General features: G+C 37.1%; 1 protein-coding gene across 3 annotated transcripts in view; it reads left to right on the top strand.

Annotated features, from left to right (window-relative positions):
* The window catches only part of LOC111518099 (7SK snRNA methylphosphate capping enzyme), an 88,736-nt gene that overhangs the window by 38,779 nt on the left and 34,047 nt on the right, over window positions 1-15,910 (top strand). For all 3 annotated transcript variants that reach the window (XM_023174458.2, XM_023174450.2, XM_023174442.2), the window contains exons 3-4: window positions 3,406-3,571; window positions 10,782-11,248. In XM_023174458.2, coding sequence (XP_023030226.1) covers window positions 3,406-3,571; window positions 10,782-11,248 — 633 coding nt within the window. The remainder of the gene's footprint in view (window positions 1-3,405; window positions 3,572-10,781; window positions 11,249-15,910) is intronic.

Below are 15,910 nucleotides of genomic sequence, written 5' to 3'. Positions count from 1 at the left end.
TGCTGAACATGAAAGGTCCTTCAGACTAGGTAAAAATAATTCGACGTTTTTAAACCAATCCTTGGCATGTAACCACAAATTCCCGAATCTAAACGATACGGAAATTTTGCGCTATGAAAGGAAGGGTTGCAAACTCAATTATTTGAAATCCTTGGAAAATAATAAGCATGAGCATTGCGGGTGCAACCTGTTGAATGATCAAATCGATTTAGTTTACTCACCGGTTTTCAAATTAGCGTATCCACATTGTCACAGGTAAACAAAATTCAGGTTCTTAATTGAGTCAAGTACCTCTGTTATTACCTACATTGTTGTTATATAAGGGCTGAATGTAATCAATCATTTTTAGTTCAATGTATAAGTTTGAAAATGCCCTTAAAGGACGAAACTGCAGTAACGTTAGTTACAAATAAAAGTGGTAAAAAAAATAGAAAGTTTTATTTCTCATTTTTCTTGTTTTCTGATAAAAAAAATAATGAAAACTGGACATGATAATTTCTTTCATAAATAATGGGATCAACGGAAAACATAGGTCTCCAATAGTTGTTGTAAATTTTGACAAATAGCAACTAGGTATTATAATTGGATAATGAATAATCTCACTTGAGATTTTGTCAATACGTGGAAATAATTCATTTCAAAGTTAATTGTATATTTGGTTTTTTTACTGAGAAAACTTGAGCAATTGCGTTCATATTTAGTTACTAATATATACAGTGTGTCCGCACAGTATGGAGAAAATTCGATATTTCCAAAACCAAAGGTCGTTTTACAAAAACCTGAAACACGTCGATTTTTAATTTTGATATTCTACATCCATATTAATGTGATAACGTCATCGGTAATTTTTCAAAATTCAACACCCTGTATTTGGGGTCAGTTTTAGATAATCCGTAACGAGCTGATTCCGAAAAGGTATGATACTTGGGATCTAACGGACAGAATTTGAAAGATGTGCGCTTAGAAAATAAATTTTATTGATATCTATTAAAAGTAGAAATTAATTCATTATTATATATTTTTTTCTAATGATTAATTTAACAATGGGAAAGTAATCCAGTAATAAATACATGACTTTATTTAAAATGTTCGAACTGTAGTCCTTGTTGTAGTTGACAGTAACCGTGCTAGCAAGTATTTCTTATTAATTTCAAAAAACTAATCGGCTAGCTTTTTTTGTTATTGTGAAATGTCATTATTTCGATTGACGTTCAGTAACTGTTAAATAGGACAGTTGTTGTTGTATTAATTCGTGAATTTTCTGTAGTATTGTTTCGAATGAATTTGAAGTTGTAATGAATTTAAGTGTGAAGCAAAGAATTGAAATACTTATGATTGGTTATGGAGACAGATCGCGAACTCAGATGGAAGTCTGTAACTTATTTAATGAAAAATCTCCAGAAAGATGCATAACGCAGTCAGCAGTAAGTAAGATTGAAAAGAAATTTCGAGAAACTGGTACAGTTGAAAATGCACGCAAATCAGTTCGTCCTTCTGTAAATGATGATACAAAACTAGATGTTCTACTTGCTTTTGAAGAAAATGTGCACACTTCTGTTCGTAAGGTTAGTCGTAATTTCGATGTCAGTAAAACAACTGTACACAACGTATTAAAATTGGAAAAATGGCATTCCTTTAAAATCGAACTACTACAGGAATTAAACGAGGATGATCCAGGTAGAAGAATAGAATTTTGTGAAGCAATGATGGATAACTGTCACCGAGACCGTCTCCTCGTGAAAAATATAATTTTTTCTGATGAAGCCTTTTTTACATGGGGTCAACCGTCAGAATTATAGGTACTTGGCCCCCAGTGGTATGAGCATCATACACAATACCCGCAAAAGGTAAATAAATGTATGGCTGGCATTGTGAGAAACAGGATCATCGGACCCTTTTTCGACGGTATTTTAGACGGGCTCACATACCTTCAGTTTTTAAAAGGATATCTTGTACCTACTTTGATTAATTTATTCCTCAGTAGAATTAATCCTGGAAGTTTTGATGAAAGTTTATGGTTCCAACAGGACGATGCGCCTCCACATTATGCTGCAGATGTTCGAAGGTATCTCGACCAAATGTTTACGAACCGATGGATTAGTAGACGTGGACATATTGAATGGCCAGCGAGGATGCCAGACTTAAATACGTTGGATTACTTTATGTGGGGCCATCTGAAGAATGTTGTTTATAAAACGAAACCAGCAGATATTCAAGAATTAAAAGAGATAATTCGAACAGAAATAAAGAATATTTCTCAAGAAACCATAAACAAGGTTCAACAAGAATTTATTCAACGTTTAGGTTACTGTCAAATACAGCAAGAACTACAGTTCGAACATTTAAAATAAAGTCACGTATTTATTACTGGATTACTTTCCCATTGCTAAATTAATCATTAGAAAAAAATATAAAATAATTAATTAATTTCTACTTTTATTATATATCAATAAAATTTATTTTCTAAACGCACATCTTTCAAATTCTGTCCGTTAGACCCCAAGTATCATACCTTTTCGGAATCAGCTCGTTACGGATTATCTAAAACTGATACCAAATACAGGGTGTTGCATTAAAAAATTACCGATGACGTTACCACATTAATATGGATCACCCTGTATAATGAAATTATGTTGTAAAATGAATAATATTAAAATTAAAAATCGACGTGTTTGAGGTTTTTGTAAAACGGCCTTTGGTTTTGGAACTATTGAATTTATTCCATACTTTGCGGACACACTGTACTCATAAATGCTTTCATCTCATTGGTGTTGAGTGATTTCGAAATATAATAATTAATGATCATTCAGAAGAAATTTCAAATTTATCGTACAAAAACCTTTTCATAATTTTTGGCGGAGGACCAGGTTTAACGAAGTTCGACAATAACTGGGATAAGGATAAGGAAAAACATTTATGTAGTACTATTTAATTTTTTTGCATTTATTCTTTGATTTTTCTTGAATGTTTTCATTTGTTTCTTGGTATTACATTACCCACATGCAAATTAAATAACTAAAAATAGCTTTATTGTTTAGAAAGGATTCTTTGGGTATTAGAACATTTTTCAAGGGTTTAAAATTAGTGTACATTTGTGTTACTTCCACTGTTTTTCTCTGATGAGTAAAAATTTGACTTTATGACGAAATAAATATCAAACACACATAAAAGGTTAGATACCAATACCAAGAACACGAGGCTAATAACCACAGTTGTCTGTGTTGCAAACCCAAAAAAATTTTACCAAAAACAAGAAGAAAGTTATGAATGATTGAATATTCGTTACTCTTTTTCAGGTATCGTTCCGTTTTTCAGTCGTAATCAACTTTCATTTAGTGTAATTTATAGTTATTCGAAAATCTGAGGTGTATACATACGTCCAGTGTTGCTATATTTTTGTTTCAGGGCTATGAACGCAGTTACTCCGAAATCTTCTCCTGTCCCGACCCCTCCGAGGAAGAAAGGACAGATCGAAGTAATAATCCCCAAAAACATTCACGATCCCCTAAATCTGATCGATTGCTCCGATGATGCCGAATACGAACAGCAGCTGTGTTCACCGATTAAAAAGGTAAGCTGTGAGTAGCTCAACAACTGGGCTAAAAAGTTCGTTGGCTAACATGGAAAAACTATTTTTTCATAAAATTTTATTTTATTGTTCAGTATAGTTGCTTTCGAGAGAGATACAACGATTATAGCGGCCATACAATTTTTATAGTTAGGTTAGGTTAGGTCCAAAGTGAGAGGATCTGTTCGACTCTCCACCGCAACCCGCAAAGGTTTATTGTGGCTCACATCTATTCACACTCGACCAAATAAACCCAACGAAGCCGATCAGTTTGAATATGAGGGTTTTTGCACGTTAGCTACAACTGACGATGCCTTAGATACAACCGTGCAGGGCTTTTTCGCCTCTGGTTTTGGTGAATCATCCCTTGAGCGTAAACGTTTGCTAACCTGCTCATGGGGGGTTTGTTTCCCCACCTGGGACAGGTGTTTGTTTCCCCACTTGGGACAGGTGGAGAAACAAACCCCTGCGACCCGACTGCATACGCCGCTCAAGAATTTGGTGCAAAGCGGTTTTATAAGGTACCCCTCTCTTCAGGAGACGACTCAGTCGTTTCCTGGCTGAACCATCAAACCTTTTTTTAGGTTCAGTTATTGGATCAGGAATTGGGGAGTTGAGAAGCTCTCGCTCCTGAACTAAATTTACAGGGAGGTCAGTTGGAGTCGTAAACTCGACATCCATCTCCTCTGTAGACTCGCTCCTGCTCTAAATTTACAGGGAGGTCAGTTGGAGTCGTAAGCTCGACATCCAATCTCCTCTATAGACTCAGCGTTAGAAAGAATTTTTGAGTTTATTCTGTCCATAAAAGTCCCACGAGTAGCTAGAAAAAGAAGGTCAGTGTCATTCATCATCTTGGCACGGATACACACACCTTACGATTAAGCCATTCAGTTAGGGAATAACAGAACCACAAGTGATTCTGTCATTCCCGTATCCAGTGGGGCTACGTGGAAGCAGGCATCCGATGGCCGGTTTGCTCAACCCCCACATCCCAGGCCAATGCACTCGCCAAAAACAGCATGCACAGTAGTTCAGGCAGTGAAAGATGAACAAGGACAGCCAACCCGCCAATTTTTATAGCACGATTTGTCTTTAGCTTTGAAGTAGGCCTCAGTTTCGACGATTGCTTCTTCATCGGTGCTGAATTTCTTTTCAGCGAGGTCTGATGATAGGAAAAAGTCGCCGGAGGTCAGATCTGGAGAATACGGTGGTTGCGGAAGCAATTCGAAGCCCAATTCATACAATTTTGTCATTGTTTTCATTGATTTGTGACACGGTGCTTTGATGAAACAACACTTTCTTCTTCAAATGGGACAGTTTTTCGCGATTTCGTCCTTCAAACGTTCCAGTGACGCCATGGGATACTCGCTGTTGATGATTTTTCGCTTTTCAAGATTGTCGATGAATATTTTACCAAAATACTTTATTTATTTATTTATTCAACGGGTAACCTCCAATTTCATATAATATATCAACCTTAGAAAGTTAACTATTCTAGTATCTATATATCTTATAAATCAACCTACATAGAGAAAATTAAAATAAAATTGTGATAAAAAAATAGTCTTATAAATCTATACGACGTAGAGTATATCTATATTGGTCCCATTGACATTCGATAGAATTCTGGACAAAGGAGAAATTTTTCCATAATTACACCTATGAAAGTCGAGTGTGAAAGTTGTTGTTGTTGTTACGTGTCCTTCTTGGGGGAACATGCAGATTGACTTGACAGAGAAGCGTTAGGCAATTAATTTCGTTGATCAACAATTTATGTAGGAATATTATGTCTGCATGTGCCTGTCTTGGACAGAGTTTGAGCAATCCAATAGTAGAGCGAATTTCAAAGAGCGAATGACTTCTAGTTGGCATGTTCATTTTGTAGGCAACATATGTAAAAATTTTATTCTGAACTGAACTTTATTCATAACTGTGGTTGAAGTAAGTTGGAGACCAGATACAAGTGCAATGCAAATTATATTATTTTAATAGAAATAATGTTGGTAAAATCTTTAGTTGATCTGCATATGAATCCTACCATTTTCATAGCTTTGTTAGATACCTATGTGTTCATTCTGTAAATTGAAGTCCATCTTGTCATCCATCATAACACCCAGATCTCGTATAGAACGTGATTGTACACGTTCTAACTTCTTCCCTGCAATACTATAACCAGCTGTATAGAGGTTTAATGACTTTGAAAAGGAAATACTTTTACATTTTGCCACATTGACATCCATATAATTTATCTTACACCAATCAGAAAAAGATTTAAGGTCCATTTGAATTTTTGCACAATCCTGCAACGAATCTATTGCTCTAAAATTTTTCAGATCGTCTGCAAACATCAGTATTTCACAGTGAGTAATTTTTTCCATGATATCATTTACACAGATATTGAAGAGAAAAAGTCCCAAGTGACTCCCTGAATGTACTCCTGAGGTAACAGATATCTCGTGAGAGATAAATCCTTAAATTTTCACAAACTGTGATCTGTCACAAAGATAACTTGAGAACCAGTCCAACAAACTCCCAAAAAAGCTAATTGCCTTTAATTTCACAAAGAACTTTATGGTTCACGGTGTCAAATGCTTTTAAAAAATCGGTGTAATATTGACAGCCTCAGATGACGATCGTTTTGGTTCTGGTATGAAATGATGAGGCCAAGCAAGTCTCATCCACTGTCACATATCAACGCATAAATTCGGGTTTTTTTGTGGTGAAACAATTTCAAACACTGCTCAAAATCATCAGAATCACCCTTTATGGTGATTCTGATGATATTGGATTGAGGATATTGAACTCGGGTTTGTGGTCTTTGAACCGATAAAGAATATTTCAAGTGTTTCTGAATTTTCTCGCTTAACGTAAGTGCTCAGTGCTCATATACCACCAGTTGGCTGTAAACAACAAAGAAGTCTATTTGGACTTCTTTGTCTAAAACATATGTGTACAATGGTACAATTAGAAGTCTAAAATATATGTGTACAGTGGTACTCTAAAAGGTCAGATCACCAGTTGAATGAAAAATAATTCCAAACCAGAAAGAATAAGGTAAATAATCTAGATCGTAGTTTTCTAAATCGTGAATCAACGGCACCTTAGAATCAGTTAGACCATGTTAAAATGTCTGTCCTGTCAAATTATCATTTTTTTGCTATTATGGGACCACCTGACATGTATAATGAAAAGTTTTTAGGAGTTCAGTTCTCTTATACCACGCAAATAGTTGTTTCCACAATTAATGCAATTTATATTTCACAGTAAATGATATTATACCGTGATTATAAACTTTAAATACATAAATTGCTGACATGTGTAAAGTTTTATCGCCCCAAGTGTACATCTTTGCTAAATATCTTCCATAAACGTTTTTCATAGAGAATGAAATTCTCGTTTCTGTTCAAAACAGTCTCGCTATAAATAATGAATGTTATAATCAGAAGTTGATCTAATATGAAATCTCTTCGTTGTTTAATTTTTCAATTGTTCAGTAAACTTGGCGCCCCAGTAAGAGTGATGAGTAACATGCGGTAGACGACTTGTCCATGTTGAATGAATCATTCAAAAGGAGAGAAATGTGTTTAGTTTTATTTATGGACCGAAAGAATCACTTTCACGTTTCTGCTATGTTATGTCGCTGAAGCGACCGAAAAATGTGCATTTGAATTTGAATTCATTATCTAAGCAATTTGAGCTACAATGTATACTTTGCTTTATGACAACCGCGATGTTATGACATTGGAAATAATTGTATGGTACATACTTAAATAGATACAGGTTTTATAATTATTTGCTTTTTGATAAGCTGTAAGAATCTAACCCGGAGGACTTTTTTCAGTTCAGTATAGAAAATCTACCTCAGAATCCATGGCTATCAGCTTATTGAAAACAAACAGTTGAAAGACGATTTTTTTTGTCTGTCATCGAGTCTGTCATTTTCCGAGACAGTTTTTTTATGGACAAAATACAAGCACTGCAGGAATATCCTTAAGGCGCTCTCAGAGCGGTGCCTGTGCGAGAGTAGTGATTCACATTGGATTTCAATCGCTGGAAATTAAATCCATTTGGAAAAACGTTCTCAGGAAGTTTATTCCATATACACGCAGTTCTCCAGATGAGAGAGTTCTTAAACAATAAAGTTTCAGGTGTACTGAGCTGAACCTCAAAACGATGAGCAGCCAGAGTCCGTCGCGTATTTCTGATATGTACCGCTCTTGGTGGAATCAAATGTGCCAAGGCACTTGAATACTTGCCGTGAAAGTATCTTTAGAAGAGAGACAAATCTCCAACCTTTCTTTGATGTTCCAGACAATCAAGGTTGCACGTGGTGTTCGCGTCTCCAATCAGGCGGATGGCTCTTTCCTGGATGGAATCCAACAACTACAGGATATGTTTGACGGCAGAGCTCCATACATATGAGAACAATTCTCTAAAGAAGGTCTAATATGAGCTTTATAAAGCATCAAAAATCGCTGAGGTGTGTACAGTTTTCTGGTTTGGAACAGTGTTCCAAGCTTGTGCGACATGGTTGTGCCAAGACATATTGATATCCATTTTAATCCCCAACAAACTTATTGAAGCAGAAAGCGGAATTGTCTGACCTGACATTATTATTATCCAGTTCGGAGGCATTTATCTTGGAGAAAACCGATGCCTGGGTTTTTGCGGCAATTAATTGAACCTGATTACTTTCACCCCATTTCGAAATCACTTCTAGATCCTCATTAAGATATGCAACCTCCTGTTGCCGGTGAAGATATGCCTCCGTAGCCGATATCCAGGAATCCAAATGCAGTGATGAGTCAAGTGTACGAACGTCAGCAAAGCAATAAATTGGATTCTTGTTTTTTTCCAATAAGTCGTTGCTATACAATAAAAAGAGGGTTGGAGACAATATGGATCCCTGGGGAACACCAGCATTGATGGTGAAAGTATTCGAAAGATATCCATCGACCGCCACAGAGAACTTTCTCTCAGTTATTTTGCGATGATCTCGTTTCGATTCATAAACATTATCGGCACTTTTTTATAGTCAGTACAACCGTATTTGACATATCGAACTGATAAAAACTATCGGTGGCTTTTTGTACTATCTAGATTTATGGTTAGGTGTTAGGACAAGTCCAGGCAATCATAATTATTCCATGGCCACCGTAATAATGTAATTTCGAATGATCCCCGCAAAGATATTAGGCTACCCTTAATGGATTTCTGATTTTGGGCCGAAGAGCAAACGAGCTCATTTTTTAACCAACATTCCCACAACTATTGGCCTTATAGAAACGATCGCGAATTTGAACTAGACCCCCAAGTGCGTGACAGGTTCCACTTATCGTTCCGATGACTTCATTCTAATACGTCGATATCGCACAGAGTTCTTTGGAATTCAAACTGACATTTGAGGTAGGCATCCAAGAACTCTTCAGTGTCATTTGAAAATATTTTTTTCCTCTGCTCCGATGGATAATGAGTTATGATGTTGCAATACTAGATGAAGTTATAAATAAGATAAACTTCATCCAGGATTTTCCCCTACTAGACTATATAGTTTTCTTTGTCATTAGGATGAACAGACCTGGTTTCTTTCTTGGGCATTTGTCGTTAAAATCTTTTTCAGTTGATTTCAGCTTTAGCTTTTTATAGCAAATTTTTCGAAATCCTTCGATATTAGATGCCAGATCATGAGAACTGAACTTTTTTTTTCTGAGTCTTGATAGTTTAAATTTTTGCAGGGTCACCTTTCATATCTCTGACTGGAATAACGTGACCTGAGAAGGTCCCTCTTTTTGAAATGAATTGCACTTTTTGGAAGTTACTTAGAATTCGACGATAACGTCATAGTGTCAATGTCACTGAATATTCCCATCATAATTCCGCCCTCCAAGTGGAGCAAAGAGGCCCTTTACATTGTCTCTTATTTTCTGAGTGAACTTTGACAGTTTGTAATGATCCATACATAATTCAGTTGGGCAATCGTTTTTGGTAACTACTACTCCTGGCGAGATTTTTTTTTTATGGCAGCGTCCTTCAGCATGTTATGATCCTTAACATATCTGCGCTTTGCGAATTGCTGTTCAAAAGAAATATACAGGGTGTCCCTGGACTTCCTCTTTTCCTCTCGGGAATGTATAGATGGGGTCAAAATATCACCAGTACTTCATATAACTTTTTTTCCTAAAATCCTTCGTTACCAATTAACGGGCCCTCGAAGTTACAAAATGAAAAATGTTTTTCTTTGATAACTTTTCAAGTGAATATTCAAAATCATCCAAATTTTGGTAATTGACTAAACAAATGAATTCCTTCGATGAGCTTTCATGCAGGAGTCAGTTGTTTTGCTACAAAGTCAGGAACGGACTACTCCCGATGGTCCACACCCCAAAACTTTGAAATGACAGATATTTTTCAATATTTTTCAACAAATTAAGGTTACTTGGAAAATTTTATGAATAAAAGTACTCGTGTGGAAAGTCGATCGGAGCAACGAGTCTTGATAAAAATGTAGTTTCACTCGACGACATCAAACCCGCTCGTCCACCATTATTTGAAATGAATAATTATCAAAGCAGAAATAATAATGATAACGTTAATTCAACAACATTTATAACAGGAATAATACAAAGTATGCTGAAATGAAGTCGTAAACAAAAAGTACAGTACCTATATGGAAGTTTAAGTCACAATTGTGATAGCAGATATTTTTTCAAAAGAAATATCAAGTTCTGTAGATTCGTGGTGTTTTTAAACTAACAAGCTACTCTACTATGAAATATCGAATTCATTCCATATTTTGTATGTACATAATACGTGTGGAATAATCACGTTTCGTGTTGATCAGTTATCTGAATCTCATGAAACTCAACATTCGAATGTTTCAAATTTTGAAGTACCCTAACCTCCTCCGGGTGTCAAATCTTGTCTTTTTCAACATACTTTATGCTGATACCAGAGCTCAATAATTAAGCAGTATTTTTGGGCTCTGCTTTCAATTGGTGCCTTGCAGTGAAAGCTGCAGTGAAGGACGGAAAACTCGTTCTACGGTCGAAACTGAAGCTTGGCTTTGCTACGGATCGCTTTGAGAGCCTCGTTTATCTTTGATATTCGTTTGAGCCTTCTGTCGATTCCATAGAAGACCGCTTCGCAATGGGAGATGTCTATGCCTATTTATTCTTTATGTTATTCAGATTAATTCATGTTATTACTTCTGTAGGCCAAGAAGAAACGCTTGAAGAAGAGGAGGACCATTTCCGTGACGATGGATTCGACATCGGAGTCGATTGCGGACGTGAGCGCGAACTCTGAGGCGAAAACGCCCGAAACGTCGACGGATTCCGCGAAGATTCCCGACGTACCCGAAGAAAACGCGCCTCGGGCACCGAATGTTAGCCGCGACCTTAGCATCGAGTTGAACGCCACTCCCGGTCCGGCGGCGGCTATTAAAAAGGAGAAAAACAAACGAAAATCGGATGACTTCGGACACGGCATAAAAAAATTCAAAAACAATTCGATGGACAAAATCGTGAGTCCGGTCGTGCCGCAACCCGGCGCGTGGCTGAAGAGGAGCAATTCGGTGAATAAGTGGTCGAAACCGAGGCAGAACAAGAATCCGGCGGAGGAGCTGAAGATGCCCCTGTTCAAGGAGAAGGACAAGCAGTTCCGGTATGGGAACTACAACAGGTGAGTGTTTTTTTTCTCATTGAATGTTCTTTGCTCATCCATCAAGTTTATTGACATAAATTCATCAAATGTTTAATTCATCTGAGTATTGAGAGGTGCATATAAAACAATCACAGCCCTGCAAAGACTTCCTTGTTGAGAGGCGAGGACAGATCGGATAAGGGAGATGTGGAAGGAAGGATAAGGTGAAAAAGAATATCAGGAACCACAAGCGCGAGGAGAAGTCATGAAAAAATCAGGTGTAAGAACAGTCCGATTGCTAGGGAACCTAAACTGGGTTTTGTAGATGATCTTTGGTCATGGTATTTTCGAGCATGACTATTATTTCGATTGAGATGATGAACCAGTCAGTGGAACACGGTGTGGCGAAAGAGAACCTCTCTAAGAGGTTCTAGAGAACCTCTCTAGGTGCCCAGGTTTTGGTATCCCTCCTGATAGAGTTACGAGGAAAACGTTATTCATTCACTATATTTAACTTCAAGATAAGCTTCATCAAAACAGAAACGCGCTTCAGTTACGTGAACATCAAATGGAGAGGGTTGTAGTAAGCCAGTAATAACTGATCACAGGTGGACACTTTTTAACCAAAACCAAAGCCATACTGCAGATTGGGATACGAGTCAACTCCCTGATCATGCGTGTGTTTACTTTGAGTTTGTGTTGGAAACGAATATCTTGGTATATATTCATCTCTTGGTATATACCAAGAGATGGATGGATACCTTGTATCGACTAAGTCAGGTTCATTTGAAACGGGTCGTGTCCTCTATGGTATAGTCTACAACACACCTAACCAGTGGGTTGTCATTGTCTTTTCTTTGCTACTTGGGAACCACACTTGTCCAGAGATGACCGTGGTCATATCTGAGCGTAAAAGTAATTCCTAATAGGAATAGTTTGACTGATTTTCAAATTTGTCAACTGAAAAATATTGTCTAACATGTATACTTACATGTATTATACTTACATGTATTATAGGATCTGTGAATTTACTTTACTTCAACAAACCAATTATCCAAATAGTTGTTATATGAAAGTAGAAAATGCAGACCAAGCCAAGTTGATAAAATTAAAAATTATTTATGCATTCGATAACACGCCTAAATGAATCCCTAGTCGGCGTAATTATTGTGACATGCTGCATGCCTCACTAAAGGAAACAACAGTGTAATGTACTCACTGAAAAACTATAGTAGAAAAAGAAAAACGGGGGTAGATTTGCCGCTCCCTCACAACTGTCGCCCAGGACTGCATCCCTTTCAGCCCCGCTAAATACGCCACCGATGTATATTGAATTACATATATTTGCAAAATTCATCACAAGTATCATTCTTGCAGATCTGAATTACATTTCGTTATAAAGATTTCTGAAATGCTATCATTGGTATTTTGGTAAATGAATATTGGATGGCAATCCGTCGAATGATTTCCAATGAAAACGATTTCAATTCCGTGTCCCAAAGGGCGGGATTTGTGTTCGAAATGAAACAACTAAAACTGTAATTAATTGAGGATAGTTTGAGTTTGTGGCACACCGAATCAACTACGGGATATTCGAGTGAAATACAGATTGTGTTAATCCTCGCAAAACACGGCCGAGCTCGAGTTGTGCGAATTAATTTTAATTATAAAATCATCTACCGACTTTACAGAGAATCTCGACACTCTTGTGTTATCTGCATCAGGTTCGTACTGTGCCAGAAGGGCCCGTGAGGCTGTTTGTGAGCTTGGTGGGTTCAAAGTGAGTGGGTCTAGTCTACCCACGCCAAGGTTTATTGCAACCCGCGATGGTTTATCTTGGCTCACACCTTTTCGAACTCAACCAAATAAATCCAGCTTCTTAATGAAGCCTACTACTTCATTTGGAGAGTGGTCTTTCAAGTCAATGATAAAAGAGAAACATTACCAACTTCGTCATCTGTCTTCCGATAGTCAAAGTTTCTTCAAATGATGGTCAAGATGCAGTCCAGGTATTTTGTATTGGTTTGCCGAAGACGAAAGCGATGGCAATGGCAGGTTCTGTTCCGATCAATGCGATTGCAGCGCCCTTTCTTGTAAATTGTCGGTAAGTTCATTACCTTCCAGGGTTGGAAATTCAGACCAGTGACAATTTGTTGAGTCTTTCTTTTGTGGAGGTCTTTTTCGGTAGTTCTCCAGGAACTTGAACGCTGATCAGTGAGAGCCAAATGCTTCCAAAGCCGCTTGGTGCTCAGATATCTTTATTGGTGGTGGTTTCCACAAATTCCTCCTCACATAATCAATGGCATTTCTGCTTGAAATACGGCTGCATCTGCAACAGAACTTGAAGGTGTCTGCCTTCCTCCCGTACGATCCAGTTCCCTCTACCAGGCATTGACAGTTCGTATTTAAATGTTATTTCCAGAATGCTGTGAGTTTCAGTGTCAGCCAATAGTGTTGAAAATATGCACAATTTTGTATGTTCGACCACCAGGCAATACATGATTTTTGATCTGATAATAATCATCACATATATTCAATGGATTTGTTTTGGGATCTAAGCCCTAAGATGTTTCACAAATCCTGCGACATGTCCATAGGTACAGTCTGATTTTATTTAAAACCTTTTTAAGTGAGCGTTCCGTGTGAATTTTTTAGATACTTCACCTCCGCAGGAAATGGATCGGATAATAATGAAATATACATATCAATAATTCTCAATGACATACAGTAAAGGACATAAGGCATTATCAATTTAATCCTCATTGATAAAACATAAGGCATTATCAATTTAATCCTCATTGATAAAAACTGCATATAAAGTTAATTATTAGATTCATTTGTAAACTAAAGCACTGGCTTTACCAGCGTTCGGAAGATAGTTACTAAACTTAGAAGTCTTGGAAATTTTGAATCGATCGAGTCCAAAAATTAACTATAGAACTAACCCTACGGGGGAAGAGGGAACAAAAAATCGAACATGACGAAATATTACTCTTTTTGCTATTGTGACGTCACACTGTATCTAAAAAAATTAAAATAATTACTAGTTTCATTTGGAAAAATTGTGGAACAAATACAAAGCCAATTTCTTCAGGCAGGTATTATCACTTGAATACCAATTGGTAAGAGAAGATGTTCCATTTGAAATAACTCATCGATACAGCAGTTACTTTAATTTGAATAGCGTGAGAACAAAAGGCAGCAAAAAAAATTATAAACAAATAAGGAATGAAAATTAACAAATGTATATGCGTTCCTTAAGGAGTGAGTTAATGAAGTCGGGAGATCTTCATTTCCGTTGAATAGCGGCTTTAGACCGGCGTAGTCTTCAAAGATTCCTATTATAACATTCTGGCTAGTAGAGTTTGCAAAAAGGCGTGATAATTTGTGCCATCCTTTTCATAGTCATATGCCCCCCCCCCATATAGTAAGTTTGGAGGAGCAGTGTCTTTACTAATTCTGTTGAGTAAATGGTAGAAGGTTGTTCGGGAATGACCTTGGTGGTACTGGTCTTGAATTTGCTTTGGCGTTGGAAGTTCAACGACTACAATCTACTGCCACCATACCAGAAATACAAGTTTTGAGGAGTCGCAACAGTGTCTCCAAACTTTTCCTGTAGATAATTGAATTCTTGTCAGTTTCATCCTCAGCCTCAAATAGGCTGTAACTGACGTTGAGTGTTTTAAGTTGGCAATTGATCAAATTTCCGCAAAGTGCGTTATTTTAATTTAAAAAAACTACTCTGAAATCAGTCTTTGAATCAAACTGTAGGAATATGAATTGTAGGAAATTATATTCTCTACAACATTAAGAACTTATTTGTACCTAAAAGGCACCAGAAAGAAAATATTAGTAAATTTATGAAGAAAGTGTCGTTTTTTAAGATGGCAGAAAGCGTGGAGGGGGGAGAATTGCGCATTTCAATGTTGAACACTAAACGTCCTAGACAGCACATAAATAATTTAGAACTACTGGGCCTTTTGCAAGTAAACCCCGTCTTTTGGTCTCTATCTTCCTACATTTGGCAATCTAGCTTGCCAAATGTAGGAAGAGCTTTCTGAATTTTGATATTGCCCTGCTCGGTAAACAGTACCATGATTCTTGAGGAGCGGTTCTTTCCATCCTCTTTCATCCTAATGCGTACTGCGCCAGGGAACGTGAGGATTCTCAACTGTTTTTCTAGATTTGCAAACTCTATGTATGAAGAACCATTTTACATGTAAGTCTTCAGCTATATGATAGTAATGCTAGGGCACGGCGGCAAACGCAACTATATGGCCAGTCCGACTCTGCACTGCATTATTCGCCGTTCTCTTCAATTCACTTGTCCGGGTTGAAAGTTGAAACTGTTTGGATTTTAATCACTGCACGGCAACAAAGGAACGGAAGAAGTTTTGCGCGAATGACAGTGAAGTGGAGTGTGAAAGCTGCCTTTCGAATTATTGTGCTCGGTCTTTTATATTTTTTTGATGAGATTTTTTCTTTTGTGTTTTGGTTTGTGTTTCTGGCTTTGTTACTATAGTTTCTTCGTTGAAAAGTCACTAATAGGGAGGTGGAGTGAATAGGAGTTGGATGAATTTCAAATTCGGGTGTGGGTCATTGCGATCTATTGTAACCACAACGAATTATTGTTACAGTGAAATTCATCATCTACCTTGAGGATGACGTTACGAAGACACACAGTTTATAAAGTATCAGACT

This window comes from Leptinotarsa decemlineata, unplaced genomic scaffold (assembly GCF_025532065.1).
Source record: "Leptinotarsa decemlineata unplaced genomic scaffold, Ldec_3_MD MMD2_tig00001064_RagTag_RagTag, whole genome shotgun sequence".
NCBI classification, from domain to species: Eukaryota; Metazoa; Arthropoda; class Insecta; order Coleoptera; family Chrysomelidae; genus Leptinotarsa; species Leptinotarsa decemlineata.
Note: the sequence above shows the minus strand (reverse complement) of the source record. Positions and strands in the feature narration are given on the sequence as shown.